Source organism: Populus euphratica, unplaced genomic scaffold (assembly GCF_000495115.2).
Source record: "Populus euphratica unplaced genomic scaffold, PopEup_1.0 scaffold1.1, whole genome shotgun sequence".
Classification (NCBI taxonomy): domain Eukaryota; kingdom Viridiplantae; phylum Streptophyta; class Magnoliopsida; order Malpighiales; family Salicaceae; genus Populus; species Populus euphratica.
The window spans coordinates 4517493-4531229 of record NW_011499845.1 but is presented as its reverse complement, the minus strand read 5'-3'; the positions used below and the strand labels follow the sequence as shown (position 1 = coordinate 4531229).

The following is a 13737-nucleotide window of genomic DNA, read 5'->3' as shown; positions in this document are numbered from 1 at the left end:
TAAAATTAATGAAAAGTATATAGCCATTATTATAATTTCACAATAATTATTATAATTTCAAAATTTTTATTTTTTGAACTTTAAATATTTTTTTATTTTTTTTTATTTTTATATGTTGATATTAAAAAATATATATTTTAAAAAATAATATTTATTATAGTTCTAAACACGATCTTAGCTTAAACATGAATACGCAATTGATAATTAGAAAATTAATCTATATGGGTTAATATCTTGGAAGTATGTAACTGTAAAAAATGGAAGTAATGAGATAGATATTTACCAATATTACCCTTATGGATTGGGGATGCCTGCTTGCGTGGGTATAGATATTTCCTTTTTCTTCGATTTGTTTTTAAAAATAAATTAGATTCCTTACTTCTAAGTTGTGTTTGGTACGAGGAGGGAAAATTAAAGAATAAAATGTTAAAAAATAATTTAGTGATTAATTTAATGGTAACTATTATCCGTCCTTGATAATTTCTCACAGGGATAAATTTTAACCTCCACTGATCACTTGTAAAACACAGCTGGAATTATATAATCTCAAGAAAAAAAGAAAATAAATTTCTATGAATATAGTCCGAACACGGGTGGTCCATAGTCATAGGCATTATAGTCTTTCGAGACAAAATATGTTTAATGAAAATTAATGTTTTTATTGTCATTTTTATATATAATTCTTATAAATTAATTATTCATTTATTTTTTATTTTGTTTTTGCTTGAGACTCGTTTTTAATTATGATAGTTCTTCTTCTGTTTTTTTGTAAAAAGTGTTTTGTTAAAAAAAATAAAGCAATAAAAAACTGGGTGTTTTGCTTTCAAAAATGTTTTGCTACGATCTAGGTGGTGGTCAAGTGGTAAAGATTTGGGACTAAAGGGTTTGCTTTTTCTGTGGTCTCAGGTTCGAGTCCTTGATTGCTCATATGATGGCTACTAGAGGCTTACATAGTCATTAACTTCAGGGCCCGTGAGATTAGTCATGGTGCACGCAAGTTGATCCGAACACCCACGTTAATCTAAAAAAAATGTTTTGCTACATGGGACCCGTCCCAGACATATTTTCGTTTATTTAAAGTCGTGATTGGAATAAATTTCATCGTTTTGCTTTATGCCAGACAGTTACTGTGCAGCCTAAAATGAGGGGTCTATGCCCCGCGTTTCAACTGGTGTTACGTGTGTGTATTTGTTTTTATCTGTTAATATTAGAAATAAATTTTTAAAAATAAAAAATATTAATTTAATATATTTTTAAGTAAAAAAAACTAATGTATATGCATCCTTTTAGATTAATATCATTTGCTCCATAAATATCATGGAATTGCAATAAAAGAGAGCCACGTCTTCGATGAGCTCCCTGATTACGCAAGGATCCAGATGAATGGGCTGCTTTTTTTCACAAGCTATCGACGCTACGCTAGCTCATTCCCGTCGATTAAGGAGTAAATAGCTGGCCCACAAGGGGGTGAAGCTCAATTTGTTGCAGCTGATTCTGAAACAAGCACCGCAGTTGACATGGGTTAGTGGTTTGCATCAAAGATTTTAATTTTTTTGGGTGCTGGATTGTTAAATTGATAAACATAATAATAATTCTAGTTCACAGTTGAGACGAGATGGATTCAAATTACAGAGAAAAGGCCAGCACTTTGTCTTTTTCTTTGAAAAAAAAAAAAAAGGAAGAAGAAGTGCCCACATGAGGGTTTTGCATGTACTGTCCTTCTTATTGGTTTAAAAAAATATTTAATTTTTTTTTTCAAATCAATAATTTTTATATTTTAGATTATTTTAATGTGTTGATATTAAAAATAATTTTAAAAATAAAATATATCTTTTTAAATAAAAAAATACTTTAAAAAAATTTATCATTATATTTTTAAAAACTAATAAAAAATACTTTAAAAAAAATTATCATTATATTTTTAAAAACCCTCGCGATAGTTTTTATCTATTTTTTTAAAATTATATATCTATCTTCTTTTTTACTTAAGAAGTTAAGAGTACATTTAAATGGGGTTTGAGAATGTAATTATTATTATTTTTCAAAGTATTTATTTTAAATACATCAAAATAATTTTTTAAATATTATTTTCTAAAACCAGTAAATCAAAACAATTTTAAAATAATATAAAAACTAAATAAAAAATAATTTTTAATCAACAATCTCAAGACCTCCATAATTGATAAAATAACAGCGCTAAATGCCCCCTCTCCCTTGTTTTCGTTTGGCATGATGGTAATGACTACGAGCGCCAACGAGATAACAGTAATTTCTTATCACTTTTATCCACCGGTCGATATATATGATATTGCGAGCACACATGCTTGTCGATTTGTTCAGTTTAAAAAGAAAACACCCTTACCATTGACTACTGAAAGTGCTGATGAATACTGAGGCACGTTAATCTTGCTATCTTTGCTCTTTGTTGGCTCTCATTCTCGAGCCTGAACCTGTTTATTATTAATCCTCCCACATGGTTTCATGCTCATTTTAACATTCCTCTCGTTTGTGTGTGGTTTGTGCTGTCTAGATACTCAACAATTAAAAATATATCTTTAGTTTATAACCACGTAAATATATAATAACATAGTAATTATTATAAAAATCTATAAATCTAGCGTGCATGTCATGAATACATTCAAACTTTTATTTGATTTTAAATCAAAGTTCTTGCATATATATATTGATAAACAAAATATCTATATTTAAATTAATAATAAAATAAGTATTTACTTGTTACTTCAAAGCTTGTTTATAATAAATTTATTTAGAAATGTAGTCATGTATGCTTTTTTAAAGTGTTTTTACAAATAACTCAAAATAATATTTATATTATTTTATTTTTAAAAAATTATTTTTGATATCAATACATCAAAATAATCTAAAAATACTAAAATATACTAATTTTTTTTTTAAAAAAAAAACACATCTATTTCCGGCTAGCAAGCAGCATGCCTAAGTTCATATCCGAAATGGTAATACAGAAAATAAACCAACATGTGAACCGACACATCCCTCAAAATGTCACGAGGTAAATTAACATACGAGCAACATACGATACGATAATTCACCCCAAATTGCAGATCCGTCTTCCAGTACTTGACATTTCGAAATCTTGTTGGCGTATCCTCTCAGTGCATACTTTTTCTCTACACCAATATTCCCCGACTGGCACGTGTTTTAAGGAGCCACTTCTCTATTCATCACTGGAATATTTTACTTATCCTGTACATCTTGTTCTAAGTTTATCATAGCCTTCAAATGATGAGTCACTCAAACTGAGTTGCCCGTTTAGAAATTTGAAATCACTCCCTCCCCGAAAAAAAAGAGACGTTATAACTTTCTTTTTTATTTTTTTAACCATTCAAATAATAACAACAGCATAATAATAATAATAATTATTATTGTTTTTTAAAATAACATAAGCGAATGCTATTGAAGTTGTCTGTCCATTAATTGCATTTGAACTCCACACCCCATCTATGAGAAAGACACGACCTTTCACTCTCCTAGTCCCCCATTAATCTCTGCAAAATCATTCCTGAGTTCTCTCTCACACTGAAACCCTACACTCCCAGGAGATTTGCTTGAAGAAGGGAAAAGAAGGGTCCAAGGACTTTTAGCTGATATTCATCATCACCCCGTCGTTGCTTTCATGTAAAGTTTTTTTATTTTTTTCAAGTTTCAAACTCTGGAGACCATTTTATATATAATTGGATTGGGTCAGGAATTTTTTTTAAGATAATAAGTGAAAATAATCTCTGGGTTTTGTTTGGTTAATCTAAAGTCTTAATCTTTAGAGCATCTTTTGTTATAATTAGATTGAATTAGGAGATTATAGACTGTGTTCAACATAACCAGTGAAAGTGTTTCGTGGGTTCTATTTATTTAGCTGAAAGTCCTAATCTCTGATGTGATGGTACGTTTTTGCTGAGAAAATTGCAGCTCACTGAAATTTGAATCTAAGCTAGAATAGTGTACCATTTGCTTGAAATATCTGGGTCTTGGTTCAGAAACATAGGTTTATATAAATGGACTGTTATGGATAATTATAACCAAATATGAATCTTAGTTTTAAGATTTAGTAATTTTATTGCTATATGAATGAGCTTCCTTAATCTTAATTTTATTTCTCACTTGTTTAATTAGTTTTACTTTTTCCTATGATTTGAAGTGTCCATATGAAAGTGTAAATTATCAGTGGAAAGCATCAAGAAATGCAATTTAGTTGGGGATTAAACCATGTTTCAGTTTCATCAAATTGCAGGTGTAGCCTTCTACTTTTTTCCACTTATAGATGCTGAAGAGGGATTGATCTTTTTGTATTAAGAAAATGGGAATTGAGAAAGAAGGTTCTAAAAGTGGAGGATACGTGGGTGGTTTTTTTCAGCTGTTTGATTGGACTGCAAAATCTAGGAAAAAGTTGTTTTCAAGCAGGTCGGATTTACCAGGTATAAGTTTCTCTTTCCTTACATCTTACATCTTCATGTATAGATTAGTCTCTTGTATGGTTGGTTATGGATTTGCCAATGACTCGGCTTCATCTGACTCATTGTAGAGCGTTCAAAACAAGGAAAGAGAAGTGATGGGAGCTTGCCAATGACTCGGCTTCATCTGGTGGGCTGTGGACTTAATGCCATTTGTCTTTTGTTGTTTATCTTGTTATTCGATTTTTTGAGATGATGATGTATCTAATAGTTGTAATTACATTTGCAGATGGATGATGATGAAAATGGAGCAGGGTCGGGTATTAGAGGGGGCAGTGATTATAGCTGTGCTTCATCGGTAACTGATGATGATGGATATGGAGCTAGGGCCCCTGGAGTAGTAGCCAGGCTCATGGGATTGGACTCCATGCCAACATCTAATTTATCAGAGCCCAATTCTACACCTTTTTTTGACACTCAATCTCTTCGAGATGCTTCTCGTGGCAGGAGAAATTTTGATTACTACCAGGATCATCAAATCGCATACTCAGGAAATCTGCTTGATAAGGAGGATGGCCCTCCTAGAAACTTTGAGGAGTCTAAGCCCCATAAGGTCCTGAGCAGGCCTATTGAAAAGTTTAAAACTGAAATCCTGCCTCCTAAGTCAGCCAAATCGATTCCAATTACCCACCATAAACTTCTATCTCCAATCAAGAGTCCTGGTTTCATTCCGAACAAAACTGCTGCTCACATAATGGAAGCAGCTGCAAAAATTATTGAGCCTGGTCCCCAAGCAGCAGCCAAACCCAAAATGCCTGCTGTTGGGTCTTCTTCAGTACCACTGAAAGTTCGGGATCTTAAAGAAAAACTGGAGGTTGCTCAGAAAATGCCTCTGGCTGGGTCCTCTTCAGCAGCCTTGAGAACTCGAGAACCAAAAGAGAAAGTGGAAGTTTCTCATAAAAATTTAAGACTTGCAGAAACTTCTCGAAGACCAGTTGAGTCAAATGCTGCCAAGCATCTAAAGGGGCAGTCTTTGAACAAAAGCTGGAATGGATCAGATGATACATCTTGCAGGGCTTTTTCTGAGACTGAAGAAGGTTCTTCTAGTTCAAAGACTAAGGGAAAGTCTATCTCACTTGCAATCCAAGCAAAGGTCAATGTTCAGAGAAGAGAAGGTTTGAATTCAAGTAGCAGTCAAGGCTTTGTAGGCCAGAAAGAACTGAGAGAGGTTTCATCAAGCCAGTCCTTCAAGTGCCAACCTAATGTCCAAAAGAGTTTGCAAAAAAGATCTCCAATACAGAATACATCTGGTGTGCTGAGGCAGAATAACCAGAAACAAAATTGCATAATGGATAAAGACAAATTGCCTTCAAAGCCCTTGGTTTCCAACCTGCAGGGTAAAAGAGTTCTGTCTGGGAATCCTCCTGCGAGGCAGAAAACTTCTGGTAAGTCTTTTGGCTCCAAAAGTGGATCCAGGAAGCTGGACTTGGATTTGAGAGAAGGCGAGAAGGGGAATTCTAACTATAGTACGGTGAATAATCCCAGGAAGAAGCGATCAATTGATGGAAATTTGCATGTTGAGAAAAACCAGGTTGTTGATAACAAGCTGATTGACAGAAATCGGAAGGCTGTTGAACCTACTCCAGTTAATGACAGGCACTTTAGTTGGGCAGAAGAAAGTAAAAGGAAAGGCATGGATGTTGTCTCGTTTACATTCACAGCCCCCTTGACACGGTCTATGCCTGGTTCAGAAACACCCACTCAGGCTGGACAGAAAAATAGTGGTTCTTGTATGGATAATTGTAGCAAGAGATTGTTGCTTGAAACAGATAGTAAGAAGCTATCTTCAGTGGGATATAATGTGATAGGAGGGGATGCTTTGAGTTCTCTTTTGGAACAAAAGTTAAGGGAATTGACTAAAGGTGTCGAGTCTTCTAGTTCTATATCCACTTTTAGTTCAGGCGGCGCTGCACCAAGGTTACATGATAACAAGGATCAAAGAGTCTCATGCATAGATAAATCAGATAGCTGCTATGATTCTCCCTCTTCCTTATTCTTCACTGATCCTGCAGTTCCCAGATTGAAACACATTTTTCAGGTGCATATTTCTGAATTTCCTATAAAAAGAAAGTCCAACACAACCAATTATGTGTGTGTGTGTGTGTGTGTGTGTGTAAAAGTTTAATGAAGATATTTTGCCAGGCACAAGAAATTTTGGTTAGTTTTCAGTATATGATAAAAATGGTTTTAGGTGCTTATTTTAAATGCCGCTGCCATGAATCTCAAACTGAGAAAATTCTACAGATATTGCTTTCTTGAAGTAGTGTGTGCCAAAGAGCCAGCTGGTTTACCTCAATCCTCCTTGTCTAGCATGTAATGGATAAGGTGGTGGATGTCTGGCTATCTTTACTAGGGCCAGGCTGGTGTTCATTTCATAATACTGCTTATGTGCTTTGAATTTCACATATTTCTGTTTTCCATTCTCAAGCTATGTATTTCTCTTTTGCTGGCTTCTTATGTTTTCCATTTTCAGTCTGGAGAGGAGAGCTCAGTTCCAAATTCATGTTTATGGTTTATTATTCTACATTTATTGCGTGTTTTTTAACTTTAAAAAGACCAAAACTGTATTTCAGTAACTCACAGTGCATTATTAGGGGTCAAGTAACCTTCTTATAAAAAGTTAACATAGGAGTCACTCATGCCGTGAAGTTAGCATTTTAGATTTTGTGGAGCCCCCCTCTTCTCGTTATTAATCTGGTTAGTTAATGTAGTTTCAAAGGTTAATATTGCCAACTTTAGCACTATTTCATGTGTTGGTAGTTGATGCAACTGTTGCATATCAGGGAGTTGATGAGATGGACTGTAGCAGCAAATCAAATGATTCCAGACAGCTACTTGATTGTAGACGTCCTAGTCCAGTCTCTGTTCTTGAACATTCTTTTTCAACTGAAAGTAGCAGCTCTTTGGACAGTATGGATAGTTGCAGCACAGAAGGTAAGGGCAGTGCATTTCTCAATCTTTAATTACATGTACTAATATTTTTTAGTCGTTCAGAATTTCATAAGGGTACCAGTTGATGCCAACAAGGCTAAAATGATTGCAAATATAATTTCAGGGAACAAGCATTGTTCATCCATTCAAACCCAGGAAGTTCTTAGTTTGAGCTCTACGAAGAGGGTTCATTTTGTAGATGCTGATATGGAGTTATCAGATTCTGCTTCTTCAACATCAACTGGAACAGTGGCTAGAAAACATTCAAACATGTTAGCTGTGACAGGCCTTGTGAGATCAAAAAAGTGGGAAGTACAATATGTGGAGAAGATACTATGCAATATCGAATCGATGTTTCAGGACTTGGCATTAGGTCGGGCTTCCAAGATCATAAACCCTCATCTCTTCCATCATCTGGAAAGGAAAAAAATTATGCTTGAAAGTGATGGTGTTGATTCTAGGCTAGAGCGGAAAGTATTATTTGATTGTGCAAGTGAATGCTTGGATCTGAGATGCAGACGATATGTTGGTGGTGGATACAAAGCATGGGTGAAAGGGACAACAATGGTAAGAAGAAAGGAATGGCTAGCTGAAGATATGTACAAGGAGATCTCTGAATGGAGCAGGATGGGGGATTGTATGGTGGATGAACTTGTAGACAAGGACATGAGCAGTCAGTATGGAAGGTGGCTGGACTTTGAAGTTGATGCATATGCGCTTGGAGTGGAGTTTGAAAGCGAAATATTTAATTCATTGGTTAATGAAGTGGTTTCTGATATCTTGCGGTTTTGATGCCAATAGCAGCAGATAATATTCAGTGCACAGAGATTGGGGAAATTGTATGGTGGCTGTGCTTGTGGAGAACAAACACCTAGTGGTTGTGCTTCGTTAGAATTGTACGAGGGAGATCCCCAAGTGTGTTTTTCTTGGGATTAATTGTTTGCTTCATTTATTGGCTTGTGAATCGATGAGAGTGTTCATAACTTGTAGATCGAGGATTGGAAGAGCCAGCTTATGAATGTTATATAATACATAAAATGTGAACTCTGGTTCAACTGAGATCATCACTTGAGCTCCATCTTATAAAACCAATTCTCTTATGAATGTTATATAATACATAAAATGTGAACTCTGGTTCAACTGAGATCATCACTTGAGCTCCATCTTATAAAACCAATTCTCTTATTCCACTGATCAAGTCTATGAAGTTTTTCTGCTGCAAAACAAGTGCATGAACTTTCTATAGTCTTCTAATTAAGCATCTAGTTTTGTATTTTATAAATGAAATGCGTATCTCAGGGAACGCTCGTTTTGCGGAGTTATAAAGCGGGTACTTGCTCATCCTTGAGAGAACTCGAGCTGCTGCAAAACAAGTGCATGAACTTTCTAAAGTCTTCTAATTAAGCCTCTAGTTTTGTATTTTATCAATGAAATGCGTATCTCGGGGAACGCTCGTTTTGCGGAGGTATAAAGCGGGTACTTGCTCATCCTTGGGAGAACTCGAAATGTTGAAGCATTTATGGATAAGAAAAAACAAACCAGCTAACATGGCTTCATTGTATACCCTACTAAATACTCGTAAAAAAATCCACTGAATAAAATAAAATATAAACTGACATTTAGGGACTTAATTGCAATAACTTTTTAGAGCATGGTGTACTAAATTGTTTTTGGTAAGAGATATGACGTCAAGAAAATAAAAAGGAAAAAGAAAAATATAGTCGTCTTAAAAGAAAATAATAACCAAGCGAATGCCAAAAAAAAGAAGAAATCCTTTGGTTTCAGACAAACCACATAATTCTTCATCTTTGATTCAAAAGATTTGTTATGGACTTATCCATGTAAAAGATAAAAATCCTTCACAATATACAAGAGTGGTGGATGGGTAAATTAATCCATTCACATTAATTATCATTAAATTAATTATAATGAAAAGTAAAGCGTCCAAATGACATTAAAAAGATCAGCAGAATATCAATTTATAGTGATGTACCAGAGAACGCTACCATAGGATATATTTTCTCCTATAATTTAATGCTATACTTGAAAGTCGAACTTATTGCTGTTCATCAAAGCAGCGGTAGAATGCATAATACAAGGAATGGTGACGGTGTGAAAGCATGTGGCCATCTCTGCCCTTCCTTTGCAACTTGCAGCATGGCAGGTCACAAAACATTCCCCATGCCAATCTTCATGACACAGACAACCCAAATTCTCAGGGGACTGCCTCGCCATGGCCGTGATGTTAGTAACCAGCGTTTTGTACCTTGCAAACTCATAGATTATTAACCCACGCACTCTCAGGCTCCCTCAAATCACGGGCAAGCAAATATACAAGTTTCCTTCTCGAACCTATGTAATACTCGATTGTTTAGAGATCATGCACAATCATTTTTCTCATCGAATACGTTGAGAGCGAAGGTTAAAAACCCTTAGAACGTTTAATGCGTTGCTCCTTGTGATAACTGAAAATGATATGCAATAAATGGTAGGATTTAAATCTTCAATGCCTATAGAGCAGGATGGACAGGACAGTCGATTATTATCCCAGACCAATGCCTTCAATTTGGTGGGATTCTAGTCGGACAGTGAACACACTCTAAAATCGACCACACTAAAACGGTATTAAATTATTTTTTTTTTGGTGAATTGGGATTATGCAAATGCCTTGCTGTTGCAAGAAATTGTGCCGGTTACTAAGTGTTGGGAAAACTAGGAACAACCGGATATTAATTTATCCGAATTAATTCAGACAAGTCTCAATTCTTTCCCTCTTTGTGCAGTAAAATAGAATCAAACAATGATAAAAATAATACAAATAATCACAAAATCAATACCAAGATTTTTAACGTGGAAAACCCGATGCGGAAAAAACCACGGGACCGTAGTCCACCTAAAAACTTCCACTATCAACAAATAATGGGTTCACAATCATTCTTCCTCATATTCAACTAAGGGATACACAATCATTCTTCCTCAGATTCAACTAAGGGATACAACATATATATCATCAAGAACAATTATTCTCGGATTACAACAAGATTAAAGGAGAATTATTCCGTTTTCTATCAAAACGGTCAGCTTTCACACCACCAATCTTCGATCACCGTCAAGAATGAAGATCAATGTGTCTAGAAGCTGCTGTCAAAATCTCAGCCCGATCCAATTATGAACGAGCTGGAAATCGAAGGAAGAATGCAGGTTGTTCTACTGCCTCTTCTTCTCTTTTTCTCTCTTGATTTTCTTCTTTTCTCTTCTATTTTCAAATCTGTCGCTACAGTACCCGAATCATATTAATATTAATATCAAGAGACAGTCATCACATAAAAATTAATATGGTGGTCTCACCATCACATGGTATGTATGAGACCACATACAATAATAAAGTATTTACTGTTGTGTTGGTGTTCACACCTATTGTCTAATAAAGGAATGATATTTTTTTAATCAAAAGACAACCATCACATGAAAATTAATATGGTGGTCTCACCATCATATGGTATGGGACCACATAAGGTATTTACTGTTGTGTTGGTGTTCACACTTGTTGTCTAATAAAGGAATGATATTTTTTTAGGTTCGAGAAAGTAAAGCTTAAAAACAATCAACTTCAAGCTTTCTTTCGCATTTCATCTTCTCTCTATATTAAAAATCTACAAGGGCCACGGTTTAACTGCTACAAGATTGTGTGGGACATTTGAATTTTTACACTATTTATCAGTTGGACAACATGAACTACAACAAGTGTCGGTCTAGTGGTTGCTTGACAAATCATGATGTGATAAAAGGTAAGTGGCGTAGAAAAGCTCATTCCAGGAGTCTGGAACACCGGGAAGACACCAATGGCTGCAATCTTGGATAATCCCAGGAGTTCTTTGATGGGCATTAGGTTTCCGGTAAACCGAAGGATGCCCATCTTTTCTGTACCCTGTCATTCTGGTAATGTTGAGGTAAAAAACTGGCGTCTTCATCTCTGATATAACAGATTCAAGAATCTTCATCATCAATGGATATGGTTTAAGTTGAGTGTCGTTTGTTACAGGCTGCCTTTCTTCATGACAGTGCCCGCCTGAATCCCATTTCCCTTTCCTGCCATGCCACAAAAAGAAAATTCGATAACGATAAGCTTGATGTGGAAAAATCAGAATTAGCAGTGTTACCATGTAAGATCACTTGATCAACTAATGTACAATTTGTGAAACCAAGGGGGGTAGCAGGAATAATTAGCAGTTGTATTTTCTTGTTTACCTGAAGTGAGAAGCTGAGTATCCACCGAAGAAGACCCTGGTATGGCTTCTGTTGATGTTAGAATCAACCCATTTTGCCCATGTCCATAAAGCTTTCTTATAAGCTTCATTTACTTCTAGCCTGTTATAGACTTTCCTACCTTCCTGGAAGTAATTTTTGCTGGAATATTAAATGAAAAGATATTAGCATATTAATTTTCAATGGTAAAAGTAATAAAACGTTGACTATGACGATGAATATAGAGGGTATAGGGTTAGGAATTTGCTTATAAATCATGCGAAATCTTGAAATTAATGTAGAGCTTACCCTTTGTATGTTTTCTGGTGCGTCCACCAGTGACCGGTGTTGAAGATGATTATATCAGCATCATGGTAATTGAAAGAAGGGGTTTGGATCATGTCAAGCCTGAGTCTTTCTCTTCGATTTCCACGCCTGTCTGAGCTTCGCCATTCTTGAACAAGGAATGGCGATTTTACAAAGTCTATCGAGCAATTATGATCCTGCATCGTAGGAAGAGCACAGTCAGATGTTTAACTCTGAAACTTTCATTTGGCAAAACTTCTTTTGACTTTCGACAGCATTTTATAGAAGTCGAACAACACAGTAGAAGGGATGTGGTTGGATGATTTTAAGTCAAAGTAAAAGAGTATTGGTGAGGATAAGCCCATAGTTTTGCAGTTGCAATATTGCAGGCTTTGCATCTTAAATTAACCCACCAGAACATGCAGATTTGAACATGGTTCCAGTGATGTGCTGACATTTCCAGTTATAATAAACACTTAAGATAGATTTGCTTACTAGGAGATTCTGTAATGACCTGATTACTGTGTGCTAATGAAAAACCCCATTATTCAGATGTGCTACCTTAATCACTAACAAAAGAGATTGAGCATAGAGGAGGTCTCTGACAATCAGAAATGGATGAATTAATTACAGGAGCCATTGTGAGCAATGCATGGAGAACCTAACAGGACTGAAGGGACATGAATGATAGCAGTACAACCAACGGCAATTAACATATAGAATTAACAAAACTAGATTTTCTTTAACTCACTACGAAGTTGAAAGAGTAGAACCCTCTAGTCCTCAACTCTCGCCGACCCTCAATTTCAAAGATTCTGCTCTTATTCTCCACTGATTCTCTCAGTGCACACACCAAAGATTGCCACATATTCCTATTCAACGAGTCCCCCACAAACACCATTCTCTTCCCCTTTAACATTCGCAACATCTGTCTCCCATCAAACCTGCACAATCCAACAAACCCACAATAATAACAGAGAAAGAATCCTCAAATGCAAAAGAGCACAACTCATGTGAAAATTAAAAGAAACCGAGTGAATCTGTCTTTAGACCTTGGAATGTGGCATCCATGAGGTTTCCATCGATATCGAAGATAGTCCACGTCAGGCCTTCCGTTATTGAAACAGTTGAAGGCATCATCTAAAAAAGGGCAAGACCCGGGTTGGTAAATAGGATCAGAATCATCAAGAACCCAATTTCCATTAAATATATCGCAAGAACTAAGGCCTGCAATAACATCATCAATTTCTTCTTCTTTTCTTGGATTCATGCGAGTTCTCTCCATTGCAGTAACAGAAGAGAGTGTGCAGTTATCGGTTGAGTCAGAGACTAAACATGTTCTTGAAGATGTGATTGAAGAGAATGGAGAAATATAGTTTGCTGCAAAAAGAATGCTAGAAGCAAGAGAAGATGCAGTTAAAAAAGACGGCAATTGGTTGGTTAGAGATGTAGAGGTGAAGAAGAATAACGAAAGAAGGAGAAGGGCAATGGCTAAATGGTGGGTTCTTGATCTTGGTAAAGGGAAAGATAGGGTTCTTGAGATGTTAATGGAAGTGGTGAAAAGGTTCTTGAAAGGTGCCATGGAAGTGTTAACGAGAAAGAGTTGAAGATAGTCCCCGTCCGGTTTGTTTAAATCATGGTTGATTTTAGTTGTTTCTGTGCATTTTTACCGATTGTGTGTAACAGAAAAAAAATTTGGAGGGAAGGGTAGTTTATACTTTTTACAAGGGGCTCGTTGGGGTTGCTCTTCATATTCAATTTTATGCTT

General features: G+C 35.6%; 2 protein-coding genes across 4 annotated transcripts; one reads left to right on the top strand and one right to left on the bottom strand.

Annotated features, from left to right (window-relative positions):
- The first annotated feature begins 3448 nt into the window (after window positions 1-3448).
- On the top strand, window positions 3449-8610 carry LOC105122860 (uncharacterized). Of its 3 annotated transcripts, XR_841761.1 has the most exons (7): window positions 3449-3657; window positions 4268-4451; window positions 4559-4617; window positions 4717-6525; window positions 7271-7421; window positions 7543-8262; window positions 8293-8506. XR_841761.1 is itself a non-coding variant. In XM_011022200.1 (6 exons), exons 2-6 carry the CDS (start codon window positions 4334-4336, stop codon window positions 8208-8210), a joined length of 2805 nt encoding a protein of 934 aa, XP_011020502.1. In that variant the 5' UTR covers window positions 3449-3657; window positions 4268-4333; the 3' UTR covers window positions 8211-8610. The 3 variants fall into 3 exon arrangements, 2 of the variants coding, with proteins under 2 accessions (XP_011020502.1, XP_011020516.1); XM_011022200.1 differs by having other exon boundaries at window positions 7543-8610; XM_011022214.1 differs by lacking the exons at window positions 3449-3657; window positions 4268-4451; window positions 4559-4617 and adding an exon at window positions 4503-4546 and having other exon boundaries at window positions 4716-6525; window positions 7543-8610.
- Window positions 8611-11088: 2478 nt separating this feature from the next.
- Window positions 11089-13551, bottom strand: TBL4 (TRICHOME BIREFRINGENCE-LIKE 4). Its single transcript, XM_011022187.1, has 5 exons — window positions 13022-13551; window positions 12721-12913; window positions 11973-12166; window positions 11667-11825; window positions 11089-11507 (listed from the first exon to the last, which is right to left on the bottom strand). Exons 1-5 carry the CDS (start codon window positions 13549-13551, stop codon window positions 11171-11173), a joined length of 1413 nt encoding a protein of 470 aa, XP_011020489.1. The 3' UTR covers window positions 11089-11170.
- Between the last annotated feature and the right edge of the window lie 186 nt (window positions 13552-13737).